General features: G+C 43.4%; 1 protein-coding gene across 1 annotated transcript in view; it reads right to left on the minus strand.

Annotated features, from left to right (window-relative positions):
• Positions 1-16,994, minus strand: part of LOC108788453 (protein KHNYN-like) — a 32,601-nt gene that overhangs the window by 2,023 nt on the left and 13,584 nt on the right. The window contains exons 4-5 of the mRNA XM_018558209.1: positions 8,320-8,450; positions 1,469-1,565 (exon numbers count right to left, since the gene is read on the minus strand). Of these exons, the coding sequence (XP_018413711.1) occupies positions 1,469-1,565; positions 8,320-8,450 (228 nt within the window). The remainder of the gene's footprint in view (positions 1-1,468; positions 1,566-8,319; positions 8,451-16,994) is intronic.

Here is a 16,994-nt window from a genome sequence, read left to right on the forward strand (position 1 = left end):
ACCCTCCCACGTTTCAGACAGTAAAGAATAATTTGATTCTGCAAAACTCTGATTCCTTTAGATTATGGAAAACCTATTTATCATCTTATTATTGGAGCTTATTTAATACTAGGGATCGAACTTTGGATATTATTGTCCGAATAAATGATTAACAAATATTATGGTAAAGGAATACGCCCACCCACTTTTCAGACCGTAAAGAATAATTTGATTCTGGAAAACTCTGATTTCATTAGATTATGGAAAACCTAACTATTTATCATCTTATTATTTGAGCTTATTTAATACGAAGGCTTGGACTTTAGATATTATTGTCAGAATAAACTATTAACAAATCTTATGGTAAAGCAATATGCCACCTTTACCATTTTCCTCAAAAAGGGACACAAGCAGTTCATAGATGGACAATAAAATGATCTTATGTGTAGAATACTTGCTGTAACAATTATAAGCAAAGTAGAAGTTTGGAGATCACCAGTAATAGTTCATCCTGCATGTTTTCTATGTGTCCTGTTCATTTCATATATGTGCAGCGGTTTGTGCAAAAAAAAAGGCAGCTCAACGGACATGGTGTGATCAAGCCCTAATACTCAACCTCCTTTAATTGGATTCCCAAAAGTTATGGTTGGATATACCCTGCAAGATTAGCAAAACTGTGTCTGAAATACAGAATCACCACAAATAGAGAGCTTATGTTGAAGGACAGTGCATCAGGTTTTGAAAAAAACTAAATTCAAAAAGTAAACTGTTCAATAAATGACCTGACAACATAGGCAACATGCTGCAAATGGTGCCAAATCTTATCGTTTTAGGTTGCATTTATCGCACTTTCTGACCACACGCGGCATAGACTACTCACTGTCTTCCAGGTACACCTTGGGAGATGGATGTTGAGATTCTTCTCTCAAACAGATGGAATAGATAACCTGCCTGGGCTGTTTGTGACCAGTGCTAGAAATTACATTAGGTATATTTATCGTCACAATGTCAAATTTCTTTTTGAACAATCTATGGAACCTTTTACTATGATGTAGGGTCACCCATGGGACTATACACATATACATTTAGACTTTTGGTCTGCATTACATAACACCCATCCACATTAAATACTCGATTGTAGGAAATGATCCAACCACTAAAATGTAGGTAGGCTGGCTGTTATGAATAACAAGTTCACCTTCTACTGAAGTCAGGATCAACGGGCTGTTGCTTGGAAATTCCCAGTGTGACAAAAATACAGGAACTTCTATCCTGTTTAATGATAGTAACCTCCATATAGTTTTAATTGTCTTCCATACCTACTGAAATCAGTGATTAAATAGACATTTACTGTCTAACTTTCCTTTAACAACAGATTCTACATATTTGACTACAGGGAAAGAGAAGGGAGGGCGAGTCATGTGGAGAAAAATGATACCAAATAGAATACATTTACAAGACTGACATGTTCATGTGACAATGCTGTTACCTGTCATCATAAGATGTTATTCTTTTGCCTTCCACGGTTCTGGAGGGGGTGAAGGATAGAAGACCTAGATCATTTAGCTCTGTCAGGAAGTGTTGCTCTATTTGGGGAAAAAAAAAAAAAAGATAAAAAAGTAACTATTGTGTATGCCTTATCACTTTCGGCTCTGAAAAACTGTATATTTACATCATAAGGAAACATTACAAGTTTGCATGGATTGTTAAAATACATTTAAGCTAACACACTGTCCCTAGAATAGGTATAGTGCATCACCCACACCTTGTACTATTAATATATATATATAATGTACTATTTTTATTATTATTTTAAATTCAGGTTGCAAACATTTTAGTGGAGTATATCTTTAATGCTGCCAAGTGGCAGCATCTGGAGTGTAAAGTCTACACCGGTCTATAGGCTGTCACAGTTAGCAACGCTATGTCTTTGCATTCTCTATTAGTTTTTGTTTGCCTGGGTTGCTCTTTGGACCTTTCCTCCCCATAAGCCAGCTAATAATAAGGGCGTTTTGTCAGCCTCTTGTGATCTCACTAGACATTGCTTGTAAGTGTGATTCCTTTTCTTTTTGTTGTTGCCGTGTACAGTACTTCTGAGATGTACTATGTTAGGAGCTGCAAGGATGTGGATTATTTACGACACCTTGGAACTGACACTCGATTTTGTATCCTGTGACTGTGTTTTTTACTATATATATTTATTAGTGATGCACCCATACCGTTTTTTCGGTATCGAGTACAGATACTTTTTTTTTCTGTACTTGCTGCTACCTAGGACCGGTGCCGTGTGCCCAGATTATCAGGAACTCAGGCGGCGGATCATGCTTCGGCACTCTTCCTGACCAATCAGGAAGCCGAGCGGCGAGTCATGAGGTGCCATCCAGCTTCCTGATTGGTCAGGAAGCCAGGTTGCCTAGCAACAGGTGAAGCTGGCTTCGTAGTCAATCAGGAAGCCAGCCGACACGTCATGACCCACCTCCCAGGTTCCTGATTGGCTAAGAAGCTGGCGTCACTTGTTACTAGGTAGCGTGACAGTCAGGAAGCTGTGACGCAAGTCATGACATGCCGCCCGGCTTCCTGATTGACTAGGAAGCTGGCTTCACTTGTTCCTAGGCAGCCTGGCTTCCTAACCCATCTGGAAGCCTGGAGGTGGGTCATTACGTGCCGCCCAGCTTCCCGATTGGTTAGGAAGCGAGACTGCCTAACAACAAGTGAAGCCGACTTCCTAGCCAAATCAGGAAGCCGAGAGGCGGGTCATAACCCACCGCCTGGCTTACTAATTGTAAAGGAAGCCAGCTCCATGCTCCCTCGGCACTGCTGGTCAGAGGGAGATTTCCCTCTGACCAGAAGTTCTGGTATTGGAGGTAAGTATCAGAGCATCGATATCGATACCGATAATAGTATCTTTATTGGTGCATCCCTATTTATATATATATATATTTTTATAGATCCTTTTGGGTCTGGGGTCACTCTCCCAGTGTGCACACCCTGTTTTATATGTGTGTAAATTCAATTAACGAGGAATTTTATCATTTTAAATTAGCTAAATGCATTCCAGATGCATAAAAACAAAAGGTGTTCAAAGTCTGCCGAGTTGGACCCATGCTTCTCTGTATGAAAGCATTGGTCTCTCTGCAGAGGTCCAATATGCTCCCTGCCGAGTCAGAACCAGTTCTGACCAATCAACAGGGAGCATGAGCTTTGATGATTGCAGAATTATAAGTCTGACTCAGTAAGGGGTATGTCTGACCTTTACAGAGAGACCACTGCTTCTATATAGACAGCAAGGGTCTCAATCTGCAGCTGCTCTCAGGGCACAGGTTTTTCTACTGAGCTAGACTATATTTGCTTTAGACAGAAAACAAACTGTATGAACAACTTTTTTTTTGATGCACCTGGAATGTAGCCCAACTGTTCAATTGGGCTTTAAAGCAACTAGCCTACCGTTCCTTAAATGTGGTGACTGTATTCGTTTTTTGACAGGGGTATTTACAATGGTCAGCTTTTTTCATTTATGTAAAACCGTTATCCCAAAAGGAAAAAAAAACTGTTGCTGTAAAGCGTAAGCTGGACTTTGGATTTAATTTGTTAGTCAAGTCCTAGTTCATCAAACGCTACCCTCTCAACTTGTTGACAATGGTGTTGTCCAAGAGTGGCTCCATTGCTACTCTATAGCATAGATCTGCCCTAAGGCAGAAAGTGTATTACTGGCCGGATCACCAGATGAAAATACAGGAACAAATACGCCTAAAAAAGGAACTAACGCAGCCACCACATCTAATGATTGGTAAGCTGCAATATATTTTATTTTGGGTTTTGGATTTAGAGACACTTTAAGTATAGAATGGAGTGACACCAGACTGCTTCTGCTACAGAATTCAAGCTTGGATATAATGAGGCTATGCACCAGCAAATTAGTGGTAACACGTGTGAGAAAGGAATGGATGTCGGATATGTTTTTAGAGACAACAGGAATTGGTTAGTGAGTGAGGGAAGAAAGTAGAATCAAGTACTACCCCTAAGCAATGAGCCTGAGCAGCTAGGGTATTAGGAGTGTTGTGGACACTCATTGTCCTTTCGTGTAGGTGAAGAGTAAGATGTCAGCATTTTCCATACGAAATGAGTGTAAAGTAGGGATGCACAGATACTTTTCGAGTACCAGTGCAGATACTTGGCATTTTCACGAGAACTACCAGGGTTGCATAGGTTGCAGCTGGGACCTAAATCTGGCGCTCCACCACTGTCCTGAAATCATTGTATTGTTTTATAAAAACTGACATGACAATAAACACAAATGTATCAGTACTTGGACAAGTATCAGTACTTGTACTCGCAAAACTGGTATCTGTGTATCCCTTTATTTATAAAAACAAAATCATACATTAAAACAGAGATGTACAAATCCCAGGAGCTCCGTGTGCTCCTTAACAATGACAGTTGCCTCCTAACTATTTGAATTTTTCTCTAGTCTAGTCTTGGAGCTGGAAAAGTATCTGTACTTGTACCGAGTACTGTACTTAGTATCGGTGCATACCTAGTGTAAAGGAGAGCAGACGGGAAAACCAGACAGTAGTTCAGTGACAATTGGATCTGCAGGATTGACATGACTAAAGTTTTCTTCTTTTTTGGAATCATATTTATCAGCCATACATCTTCAATGTATATAAGCAAAGGACAAAATGATGTTATTATATTGCTTGCATCCACTGGCTCATTCAAACAACGAGTATGAGGACCAGCTTTTTGGAAGCAAGCATCATTTTTTATGAACCATACATAGTTAAATATCTTTTCCTACATTACTGGAAATACATTTTTATTTCTGAGAGATGGGCTGATGATGCATGGATAGTAGAAATGTGAGAAAGTGGAGTTGCCCACAGCAATCAGATTCCAGTTGTCCTACACAAAATGGCAATAATAGAATGGAGTGACACCAGACTGCTTCTGCTACAGAATTCAAGCTTGGATATAATGAGGCTATGCACCAGCAAATTAGTGGTAACACGTGTGAGAAAGGAATGGATGTCGGATATGTTTTTAGAGACAACAGGAATTGGTTAGTGAGTGAGGGAAGAAAGTAGAATCAAGTACTACCCCTAAGCAATGAGCCTGAGCAGCTAGGGTATTAGGAGTGTTGTGGACACTCATTGTCCTTTCGTGTAGGTGAAGAGTAAGATGTCAGCATTTTCCATACGAAATGAGTGTAAAGTAGGGATGCACAGATACTTTTCGAGTACCAGTGCAGATACTTGGCATTTTCACGAGAACTACCAGGGTTGCATAGGTTGCAGCTGGGACCTAAATCTGGCGCTCCACCACTGTCCTGAAATCATTGTATTGTTTTATAAAAACTGACATGACAATAAACACAAATGTATCAGTACTTGGACAAGTATCAGTACTTGTACTCGCAAAACTGGTATCTGTGTATCCCTTTATTTATAAAAACAAAATCATACATTAAAACAGAGATGTACAAATCCCAGGAGCTCCGTGTGCTCCTTAACAATGACAGTTGCCTCCTAACTATTTGAATTTTTCTCTAGTCTAGTCTTGGAGCTGGAAAAGTATCTGTACTTGTACCGAGTACTGTACTTAGTATCGGTGCATACCTAGTGTAAAGGAGAGCAGACGGGAAAACCAGACAGTAGTTCAGTGACAATTGGATCTGCAGGATTGACATGACTAAAGTTTTCTTCTTTTTTGGAATCATATTTATCAGCCATACATCTTCAATGTATATAAGCAAAGGACAAAATGATGTTATTATATTGCTTGCATCCACTGGCTCATTCAAACAACGAGTATGAGGACCAGCTTTTTGGAAGCAAGCATCATTTTTTATGAACCATACATAGTTAAATATCTTTTCCTACATTACTGGAAATACATTTTTATTTCTGAGAGATGGGCTGATGATGCATGGATAGTAGAAATGTGAGAAAGTGGAGTTGCCCACAGCAATCAGATTCCAGTTGTCCTACACAAAATGGCAATACCCATGATGTTACGGTTTCTCCTGATTTCACGTAAGTCCACCCGCTCCTCTACACAGAATGCCAGTATCCAGCTAGATGGATATCAGGAGTAGCACATATCACGTGCAGGTCATCAACTTCAAGTAATTGTAAGATGTAATAGCTCATATACTCTAGAACAGTGGTTCTCAACTCGTGGGTCGCGACCCAAAAGTGGGTCGCGACACCCTCTGCAGTGGAAGTCAGCTGCAAACCACAGATACAAATTTTTTAGCACATTTATTATGTGCAGCTGCAGTGAGAGAAGATTGGACAGTAGCACTATATCTACCAATAGAGGGCAGTAGAGCCTAAAAGGATAAAGAAAAGCCTGATCATTTAACAAGACCTGGATAAATGACATCTGTAACATCAGCTTCCCAAAAAAATGCTAATATTTGCTGCCCAAGCATGATTATTTTAAAGAGACAACAAAAAGAATTGTAGAAAAGTATAATATAGATTTGTTATATTCCACATTCAATAATAATTTGCTCACTATTTTTAATAAATCTGACTGACATAATGAGAAAATCTGAGACCTGTATTGCACAGGCAGATACATTATGTTACGGTTGAATGTAGTGGATGTCTGCATTTTTTACCTATATAACCATGTTTAGACCTATAGAGCCGATTCTAAATGAAGTGACTATGTTCTGAGTATAAAGTATTAACTGCTTCCATTGTCTGAACATAGTTACTGTGTATGGCAATTAAAATACTCCCATAATAACTGCATTCTATAGTTCCAATAGTGACTTAGAGGCCGGTGGAAGGAGCAACAATGCACAGCAGTGTGCCAAATGCTAGAGACATTTCAGTAAGTTTAGAAATGCAAAAAAAAGCTGAAATTGGCAGCACAGGAAAAGTATTCATTGAATACTTTGCAGCAAAGGGCTTCGTTTTTTGTTTTTTTTTAACAGCAACATGGCCCTTGCTGTCCTCCACTTAATAAGTGCCTCTCTTCCTTGCAGCCAGTATTTTATGCTCCATGTCCCTGCTATGAAATGTTGTTGCAATTGTTACTCTAATGTTTAATACCACAGTGCTACACTCTTAAGTAGGTGTGGCGCTCAGACAATGTGGCCCCTTTTAGATTTATTCCTATAAATTAAGCCCACGGTCCGACATGCCTGATCTAGGGTAACACTGTTATGATACAACTCAAGAACTGACCCTTGGATCATGCACATCTGCAGCACTATTTACATCTTCCTTAATCCAAGGGTCATGTACAATAAAATCAGATAAATAGGTAGAGGAATGAGGAAAATATTTAAAAAAAACATCATAAAGGGGTATATTTATAAAGCAGTAAATGTGACAATCACCAAACATTCAGTGCAGGTGAATCTTCCTGGTGCGTGTGTTTAAAATGACAGGGAGTTATTCAAATGCAGTAAATGCTGAATGTTACGTTCACTCATTTATAAATGTGTCCCCAAAGTCTTGTAAAAGCCTGGAAAAATATAAATAAACTAATATAATAGGTGGCAACAATTATTTCTATATCTTGAATATTTTAATACTCATGCCAGTAGGTTTTCAGAATCTAGGCTTCCCTAGATTTCAGAAGGCAGTTGGTAAAAGTATGATTTATTTGACCACCTCGAAGTGTTTATACTGGCTACCAGGTCCTTGCATGTGGACCTATTGAGGGGAATTTATCAAAACTGGAGCAGACCGAGTCTAGAGCAGTTACCCATGGCAACCAATCAGCTTTCATCTTTCATTTTCAAATTTTAACTGAACAAACTGAAGAGAGAAACTGATCAGTTACTATGGGCAACTGCTCCAGATTCTGTCTGCTCCGGTTTTGAGAAATTCCCCCCTTATGACTTCATTCATGTTTAGGCTAATTGGAGAAGACATGCTGCAGATACCGCTGGTGTTGCCTTATCAGGGAGGAAACAGCTGTGATCAGACAAGGATTTCCAGTCTATGCAATTGCTCCCCCTTCCAACAAGCCTCAGCTGATGTTATCTGCTGGTGACTCATATAAAGAATGAGCAAGGTGGTGGGATGGAAACTTTTGCCTGGCATGCCATGGTTTACATCCATTTATAGCTATGCCTTCTATCTGATTGCTCCCCCTTCCAGCAAGCCTCAGCTGATGGTAAATGCTTGTAACTCATATAAAGTAAATCATTTCCTTATCTGGAACAATGTGGATCATTGGACGGGCTTCTAACGCCTATGTACTGTTTAGTAAACAACTTGAAAACACAGCATTCCTAAACATTTTTAGTTAGCGGATATGGTAGTGAAAGATTTGAAAGCGGAGTTACTGGTGAACAATTAGTTCAAAGAAGTATACCTTTAGCTTTAATATCCTTTTTCATCCTCCACTGGGGCACAAAAACCGTGATATCGCGATGTCCTTTGTCCCAGAAGTACTGTACAGCCAGTGCAATCCCGCGGCAGGAGAAAAAACGATGAAGACCATGTCTGTGGAAATTAAGAGACACTGGTAACTCTGGCAGGAATCAAAAGTTTTAATCACGCTATGTGCAAAAAACCTTTTCTTGTACAAGTTAATCATGATTTATCTACATAGCTGGTGAAACTGCTAGATGCGGCTTTCCTCTAAAAACTAAAGTTGGTACTACCATGGCCAGATTTAGTCTCTCTGCTGCCCCAAGGCCAGGTTCCTCAATGCGCCCCCCCTCTACCAGCCAAACCCCCCAAGTGAGAATGGCAGACCTGCAGGCTGCATACAATTTAATTTTGGCAACATCACTGAGATCACTTGTACAAAACAAGCAGTGGCTGTACATTTAGCTCTGCTTGTCCAAAGCAAGGCTAAATGTAGAAAACAACTGCATGTCCAGGGTGTTGGGAGATAGGAATTCCACACCCCTGCTGCCCCTCTACTCCCTGCTGCCCCAAGGCCGGGCCTTGGTTGCCCTTGTGGGAAATCCGGCCCTGGGTACTACTGGTATTTTTTGGACTGCGGTTCACTAGCAGTAAATGCAGGTGGTGCGATGGAAACCTTTGCCTGGCATGCCAAGGCTTATGGACATTCATAGCTATGCCTTCCCCTGCTGCCTTAGGTATTGGGCAGAAAATAGAGGCCTGACGACAATTGGCTTTACATTTTTATTAAAATATAACTCACAACAAACGTAGTAGTCAAAATCTTGTGAAAGAAAGCTTTACACACACACACACACACACAGACACACACACACACACACAGTGTCTATTGACGTTGATGGGCAAATGAAGCTTGCTTTTGAAATCAATTTGTATTGCAGGTGCATTTGGTCTGCAGTTGACCTGACTCAGCTGCTGTTGTATTCCCATAGATTGTATAGGGAGAGAAGCAGTGCTGAAGCCCTTAAACACAAACCCTTATACTGTTTTGGGGTTCTTGAGATTATCTGATTTGAAATAACTTCTACTATGAAATAACCTACTCGTAGACTAGAAATTACTAAAAAAAACGAGACATGCATGGAAACCTTAACCTGATAGGTGCACATAAGCATATGTTCATTAGTTGGTTGTATGCTTTGTGAAAGAATATTATGAGTCATGAAAAGGATGTGATAGAAGCATGAAAGAACACATGAGAAAACGTGGGGAATACTGAAGACACATTGCTGAAAACACCTCTTATGGAGTAAAAATAGAACTGACTTTCCATTAAAAACAAAAAGTTTCACATTTTGTTAACCGAATGTCCCTGAAAATAAAAACAGTAAAAGCACCAGAGATTATGTAAAGGTAAAAACACTCCAGCTCATAAACTCATAACATTCTGATACACCATCACTATGCGATACAGTTTTTTCACCTATATATCACTGCTGTAGTGTGTCACTATCAATGCTAAATGATGTTACATTAAAGGAGAACTATGGGGTCAGGGCTTTTCCCCATAGTTCTCCTTAGGGTAACGGGAGGACACAAACTAGCGTCCTCCCGTCACCCTAAGCTCAGTATACCGCGAGCTACAGCTACTGACACACCTCTGTTGATATTCGATAGCATTTTGTGACGAGAGTTCGTTGGGATTGGGTCTGGTATGAATTGAGGAAGGGAACCACGCTGTTTTTTTTATTTCAATGTTTAACCACAAAAGTTCATCCGAACAACATTTGGAAATAATTTTGGATGCATCCAAATTTTGTTATTGGAAAATTCATTCAGATTCATTATTTCTTTCATTCAGAAATTCAGACTTAATCTGCCGATATTCGTACAAATTTCAATTCACACGTCTACTTAGATCTCACACTACATATATACAGATATGAAGCTGTAGGCACAGGAGTGGCTAGTCACCCTGGCACATCAGGAAGTGTGCTGTTAATTTTTAGAAGGAATTCAAAGTTACAACAAATACATTTTTCAGAGTACTGATTAGGCTATATAACATAGTAGATCTTCACTTTTTGAGTTTATTTATGCCTTTAAGTGGAATCATGGTTTGGTAGACATATTTGTTCGATTAGCACTTCAAATCAAATTTTAAACAATGTAAGTGGAGAACTGCGGGCTCCAGAAGGTTTTTTTTTTGTCTCGGGGACCTTGTGTAATGACTTTATGTGATTTGCTGTAGCCACTATTCGACAAAACCCAACTGAAAAATTTACTTTTGTCGAAATACGCTGGAGGATCGGAGCGGGGAGGGGGGAATCCAGTCCCTCCCCTGATCCCCGGACGTTCACCCCTTTCCTCCCCTTTCTTTGGGACCGGAGAGATGCGTATTGCATCACTTCCAGTCCCATAGCTGTTATTGCTGGGCTCCTGAAGATCTGCACTTCAGTAGCTTATTTAAAGTAGAGAGGTGATACTAGGCGTCTTTTGGACCCCCAGTATTACCTTAAAGTGGACCTGTCACCACCAATATGCTATCCCATGGGGGGCTTGTAAGCCCTCCTATGTGATAGCAATTAAAGTATTTTAAAAAAAAAGTTTTAAAAATATAAAATAAATTAAATGTAAAAATAATAAAACAAATGTTTTAAGTCTCCCGCCCCTGCGAGCATGACCGTCGTCACATAAACACGTGTCGGGAGCACCTACGACGATTGCGCTGCACATGTTGGGTATCGTCTTGCACGCCAGAGCAATAATTCTGGGGCCGCGTATCTCTAAACTGATGACCTGTGGGGGCTTCTGAAGCGTTGTCTAAAGCGTTGTCTATCAACTTTTTGGGGTACTGAATTCTGTCGCAGTTTCACAGAGGCACACAATGTTTAACCTGGGCATGTTAGGTATCTATTTACTCGTTGTAACCTCATCTTTTTATATTTGAGCAAAACAAATGGTTTTATATTGTGTTTTGGGGCACTAAATCTAACAAGTGTATTTTTCACTAAATTTTGGTGTTTGATAATACGTTGCGCTAAAGTTGTGCACCATAAAAATTTGCAACTGCCAACATTTTATTCTATAGGGTCTTGGCTTTCAGAAAATATATAATGTTTGGGGGCTTTAAGTAATTTTCAGGCCTAAAATGTGGATTATAACATGTGAACAAAAACTTAAAGGAAACAAAAATTGGAGAACGGAAGCGCCACTACCTGGCGCAATAAATATGGTGAAGCCGGGTGAGAGGGATAGGTGAGTACAGGAGGCCCCAGCGTGTATCCACCTCCGCCTCCTCTCCGGATCCACACTCATCCCCTACAGCAGGCATGTCACAACACAAGGGGACATCGTAACACCTCGGCAGCTGTACCACCCACCCTCCAGCACCGCGTCTCTCCCCAGCGCTGGACCATGCAGACGTCCAGCAGGACAGCCACGCCAGCACTCATTCAGAGGATCATCCCACAGCCTTCTACCCAGGCACCACAGGAGCCTACCATCGTCGTTGAGAGCCAGCCTTCACTTTCCTTGCGGTGAGTTACAGAATCTCTTTCTCCCTTTGCTCACCCATCTCATCTCCCCTTGCTATTTCTGTGTTTACATCTGCCCAACCTGGTTATACCACCACACCACCCATCCTAAGAGGAATCGTCTCCCACCACTACTCCACTCCACCTCACGGCCTTCGTAAAAGCGAATGATCGACCTATCATAGGTGAGTACATCACCTATCCCTCTCACCCGGCTTCACCATATTTATTGCGCCAGGTAGTGGCGCTTCCGTTCTCCAATTTTTGTTTCCTTCTAGCACACCTGTTGGACACCACGGTCCGAACACCATGGAAGCTGCACACCCACAGAGCAATAAAGACGCTTCTATCTGCCTACCAAATTAAACCCCCAACCTACCCCCCCGCCCCCTCTTTCAACATTTCCACATAAAAAAAATGTCACGCTCCAATCACAAACGGGGTACCCACCTAGTACCGCCACTCACCCCACCTCTGATGAGCGCCACACATGGGGTAAAACTCTTTGAACTTTTCAACAAAAACTTAAAGAAGGCCTTTGTCCTTAAGGGGTTAAAAACACCCCCACCCCAGGGTTGCCACCTGTCCAGGATTCACCCGGACAGTCCGGCTTTTGAATGCTGTGTCCGGGTGTCATGGCAGCAGAAACCCGGATACAAGATGTCAGGCAGACAGGGTAAGAGAGGGGCTACTGGCTCCCCACTGAAAATAGTCTCAACTGTGATATTTACATATAAATAAGCCGCAACTCATTCTCCCAAAAAATGTCTGTGCGTCGCTAGAGTGTTCGGGTTGCACTTGAAAACAAATTGTAGCAACCCTACCCCACCCCAATGCTAAAGGGCATGTGGGCTGGTATCAAAAACCAGAAAAATATACAGCTTCAAAACTTAAAAAAAAAAAAAAGTACTTTAAAATACACATCTCCCACTCCAAACTAGGTAAAAGTTTGAATGTTTTGCAAGACAAAAATAAAAAGATTATGTTAGGAGAATTTCAGAATTGTTCCCATTGAAGAACACATGTTGGGGGAAAAAAGTTGTTTGTTGCATTTTTTACCTGGTGAATCTTCTTTGAAATCAGTGTTTGTGAATGTGGAAAAAATTATAAAAATGTTGGGTCAAGTTACGATCAAATCAACAATAAATATATATTATTGTGTTAAAATGCACATATTTCCTAACACGTAGGTATGAACCCCAGAAAAACAAGTCACATGTTCAGTGATTTCTTTTGAAAAATTCATAAAACATGCAGTTGTATAACTGCCCGGTATTTTCAGGTTGCTCTTTGACAGTAATTTTCCACTATATATCTATGTATTTGTATAGTTCCTTGCTAGGTAACTGTGTAATGTCCGTTAGTTACATTTCTAGGTTTCGAAATAATTAGGCAACACTGGTTTTGAAGATTACAAATACATTACATGCAGTAGGAAACACAAGAATTTCCCTATACAAATGAACAGAATACAGGTAATGACAGAATTAAAAAGAAAGCCAGATCTGTTGACACAACACTAAATATGCAGTGGCTCATAAGGTTACCTGAGCCCCGGGCTGGGAGGCTCCAAGCTCTCAAGTTTACCTGAGCCCTAGTCTGGGAGGCTCCAAGCTCACAAGATTACCTTAACCCCAGGCTGGGGGGCTCTGAGCTCATAAGGTTACCTTGAGTCCTAAACTGGGGGGCTCTGAGCTCACAAAGTTACCTTAACCTCCCAGGCTGGGGGGCTTTGAGCTCATAAGGTTAATTGAGCTCTAGGCTGGGGGGTGCTGAGCTCACAAGGTTACCCGAGCCCTAGGCTGGGGTGGGGCGCTGAGCTCTTAAGGTTACCTGAGCTCTAGGCTGGGGAACTCTGAGCTCACGAAGTTACCTGAGCCCTAGGCCGGGGGGCTTTGAGTTCACAAGGTTAACTTAACCCCCAGGCTGGGGTGCTCTGAGCTCATAAGGTTGCCTTAACCCCTTGGTTGGGGGGCTCTGAGCTCATAAGGTTACCTTAACCCCCTGGTTGGGAGGCTCGGGAGGCTCTGAGCTCATAAGGTTACCCTGATCTCTAAACTGGGCGGCTCTGAGTTCACAAGGTTACCTGAGCCCTATGCTAGGCTGGGGGCTCTAAGCTGACAGGGTTACCTGAGCCCTATGCTAGGCTGGGGGGCTCTAAGCTGACAGGGTTACCTGAGCCCTAGGCTGGGGGGCTCTGAGCTCACAAGGTTACCCGATCCTTAGCCTGGGGGGCTCTGAGTTCAGAAGTTTACATGAGCCCTAGGCTGGGGGGGCGCTGAGCTCACAAGGTTACCCGAGCCCAAGGATGGGGGGCGCTGAGCTCACAAGGTTACATGAGCCCTAGGATGGGGGGCGCTGAGCTCACAAGGTTACATGAGCCCTGGGCTGGAGGGTGCTGAGCTCACAAGGTTACCCGAGCCCTATGCTAGGCTGGGGGGCTCTAAGCTGACAGGGTTACCTGAGCCCTAGGCTGGGGGGCTCTGAGCTCACAAGGTTACCCGATCCTTAGCCTGGGGGGCTCTGAGTTCAGAAATTTACATGAGCCCTGGGCTGGAGGGTGTTGAGCTCACAAGGTTACATGAACCCTGGGCTGGGCGGGAGCTGAGCTCACAAGGTTACATGAGCCCTGGGCTGGGGGGTGCCGAGCTCACAAGGTTACATGAACCCTGGGCTGGGGGGGGCACTGAGCTCACAAGGTTACATGAGCCCTAGGATGGGGGGCGCTGAGCTCACAAGGTTACATGAGCCCTGGGCTGGAGGGTGCTGAGCTCACAAGGTAACATGAGCCCTAGGCTGGGTGGTGCTGAGCTCACAAGGTTACATGAGCCCTAGGCTGGGGGGGAGCTGAGCTCACAAGGTTACATGAGCCCTGGGCTGGGGGGTGCCGAGCTCACAAGGTTACATGAGCCCTGGGCTGGGGGGGCGCTGAGCTCACAAGGTTACCCGAGCCCTAGGATGGGGGGCGCTGAACTCACAAGGTAACATGAGCCCTAGGCTGGGGGGTGCTGAGCTCACAAGGTTACCCGAGCCCTATGCTAGGCTGGGGGGCTCTAAGCTGACAGGGTTACCTGAGCCCTATGCTAGGCTGGGGGGCTCTAAGCTGACAGGGTTACCTGAGCCCTAGGCTGGGGGGCTCTGAGCTCACAAGGTTACCCGATCCTTAGCCTGGGGGGCTCTGAGTTCAGAAATTTACATGAGCCCTGGGCTGGAGGGTGTTGAGCTCACAAGGTTACATGAACCCTGGGCTGGGCGGGAGCTGAGCTCACAAGGTTACATGAGCCCTGGGCTGGGGGGTGCTGAGCTCACAAGGTTACATGAACCCTGGGCTGGGGGGGGCACTGAGCTCACAAGGTTACATGAGCCCTAGGATGGGGGGCGCTGAGCTCACAAGGTTACATGAGCCCTGGGCTGGAGGGTGCTGAGCTCACAAGGTAACATGAGCCCTAGGCTGGGTGGTGCTGAGCTCACAAGGTTACATGAGCCCTAGGCTGGGGGGGAGCTGAGCTCACAAGGTTACATGAGCCCTGGGCTGGGGGGTGCCGAGCTCACAAGGTTACATGAGCCCTGGGCTGGGGGGGCGCTGAGCTCACAAGGTTACCCGAGCCCTAGGATGGGGGGCGCTGAACTCACAAGGTTACATGAGCCCTAGGATGGGGGCGCTGAGCTCACAAGGTTACATGAGCCCTAGGCTGGGGGGGCGCTGAACTCACAAGGTTACATGAGCCCTAGGCTGGGGGGGCGCTGAACTCACAAGGTTACATGAGCCCTAGGCTGGGGGGGCGCTGAACTCACAAGGTTACATGAGCCCTAGGCTGGGGGGCGCTGAACTCACAAGGTTACATGAGCCCTGGGCTGGGGGCGCTGAACTCACAATAATCAGTATTAAATCAGACATATATGTTATTTCATGTTACATGCACACATGCCGAGTAATGTGTAATCATCTCTCACATATATCAGAGTACTCCCCCTGACAATGCTTTTAAAGTGACCCTGTCACTACAAAATATACAAGCCAGCAGGAGTAACCACAGTGTATGGATGGTGAGCAAGTATGTGGATGGCCAGGGAGCAGCAAAGTGACAACATTTAAATACACAGGCCACCAGAAAGGTAAGTATATATATCTTCTTTTACAGGCCAGTGCAGTTCTTGCCTAAGGTCACAAACGTCTGACACAGATCAGCCCCTACTGAACCCTCATAGCATGTGACCTATTACAAAAGGTACAAAGTTGTAGTCTGATCAGTGAGGGGATATTATCTCCACCTAGGCAAAGTCGCTTGACTGGAAAACAAGAACAGCTTTTAGTATGTTAAAATGTCGAGTTTTTTTGAAAACCATATTGTTGCTTTATATTATGGGATGTCAGATGTTTATTCATGCAGACTTTTAAAGCCACTTAAATGTACACTTTCAACAAGACTGAAAGCATAAATAAGCTCTTTGTCGTACTGCTTTTCAAGGCACACACAGAGCACATGATCCAAGTCTCGTTTTCCCTTTTTTTAAGTAATGCCTAACATTTGCAGGACCACCGAAAGCACCAAAAAGTCAGCGTGCAGCATCTAAAATACATGTCACAATTACCAAAGTGTCCACAAGTGTTTCATATCATCCCCATTACAGAGAACAAGTGTTTAGCTGCCCACACACCTTACAACTAGGGATGCACCGATACCAGTATCGGTATCAGTGCCGATACCGAGTATTTTGGCGAGTACTCGTACTCGCCCAAATGCTCCGATGCCTAGCACGAGTACTTCCTGTATCAGGAAGCCGGGCAGCGCATCATTACACGCTGCCCGGTTTCCTGATTGGTCAGGAAACGGCTCCATGCTCTCTCGTCACTTGTGATGAGAGAGCATGGAGCCGACTTCCCGGCCAATCAGGAAGCCGGGTAGCGTGCAATGACGCGCTGCCCGGCTTCCCGATTGGTCAGGAAGCTAGCAAATCCGGAAGCCGGGCGCCGTGTAATGACGCAGCACCCGGCATTCTGATTGGCCGGGAAGCCGGCGTCATCTCATGAATCATATTAAGAAAGTGACCTTAAAGCATTAGTTTGTATTGCTTTAGAAAAAATGTGACCTGTCCCTTTAAGAAAAAGTATCGGTAATTGGTATCTGCGAGTACTTGA

Source organism: Nanorana parkeri, unplaced genomic scaffold, assembly GCF_000935625.1.
Source record: "Nanorana parkeri isolate BGI_ZX_2015 unplaced genomic scaffold, ASM93562v1 scaffold325, whole genome shotgun sequence".
Classification (NCBI taxonomy): Eukaryota; Metazoa; Chordata; class Amphibia; order Anura; family Dicroglossidae; genus Nanorana; species Nanorana parkeri.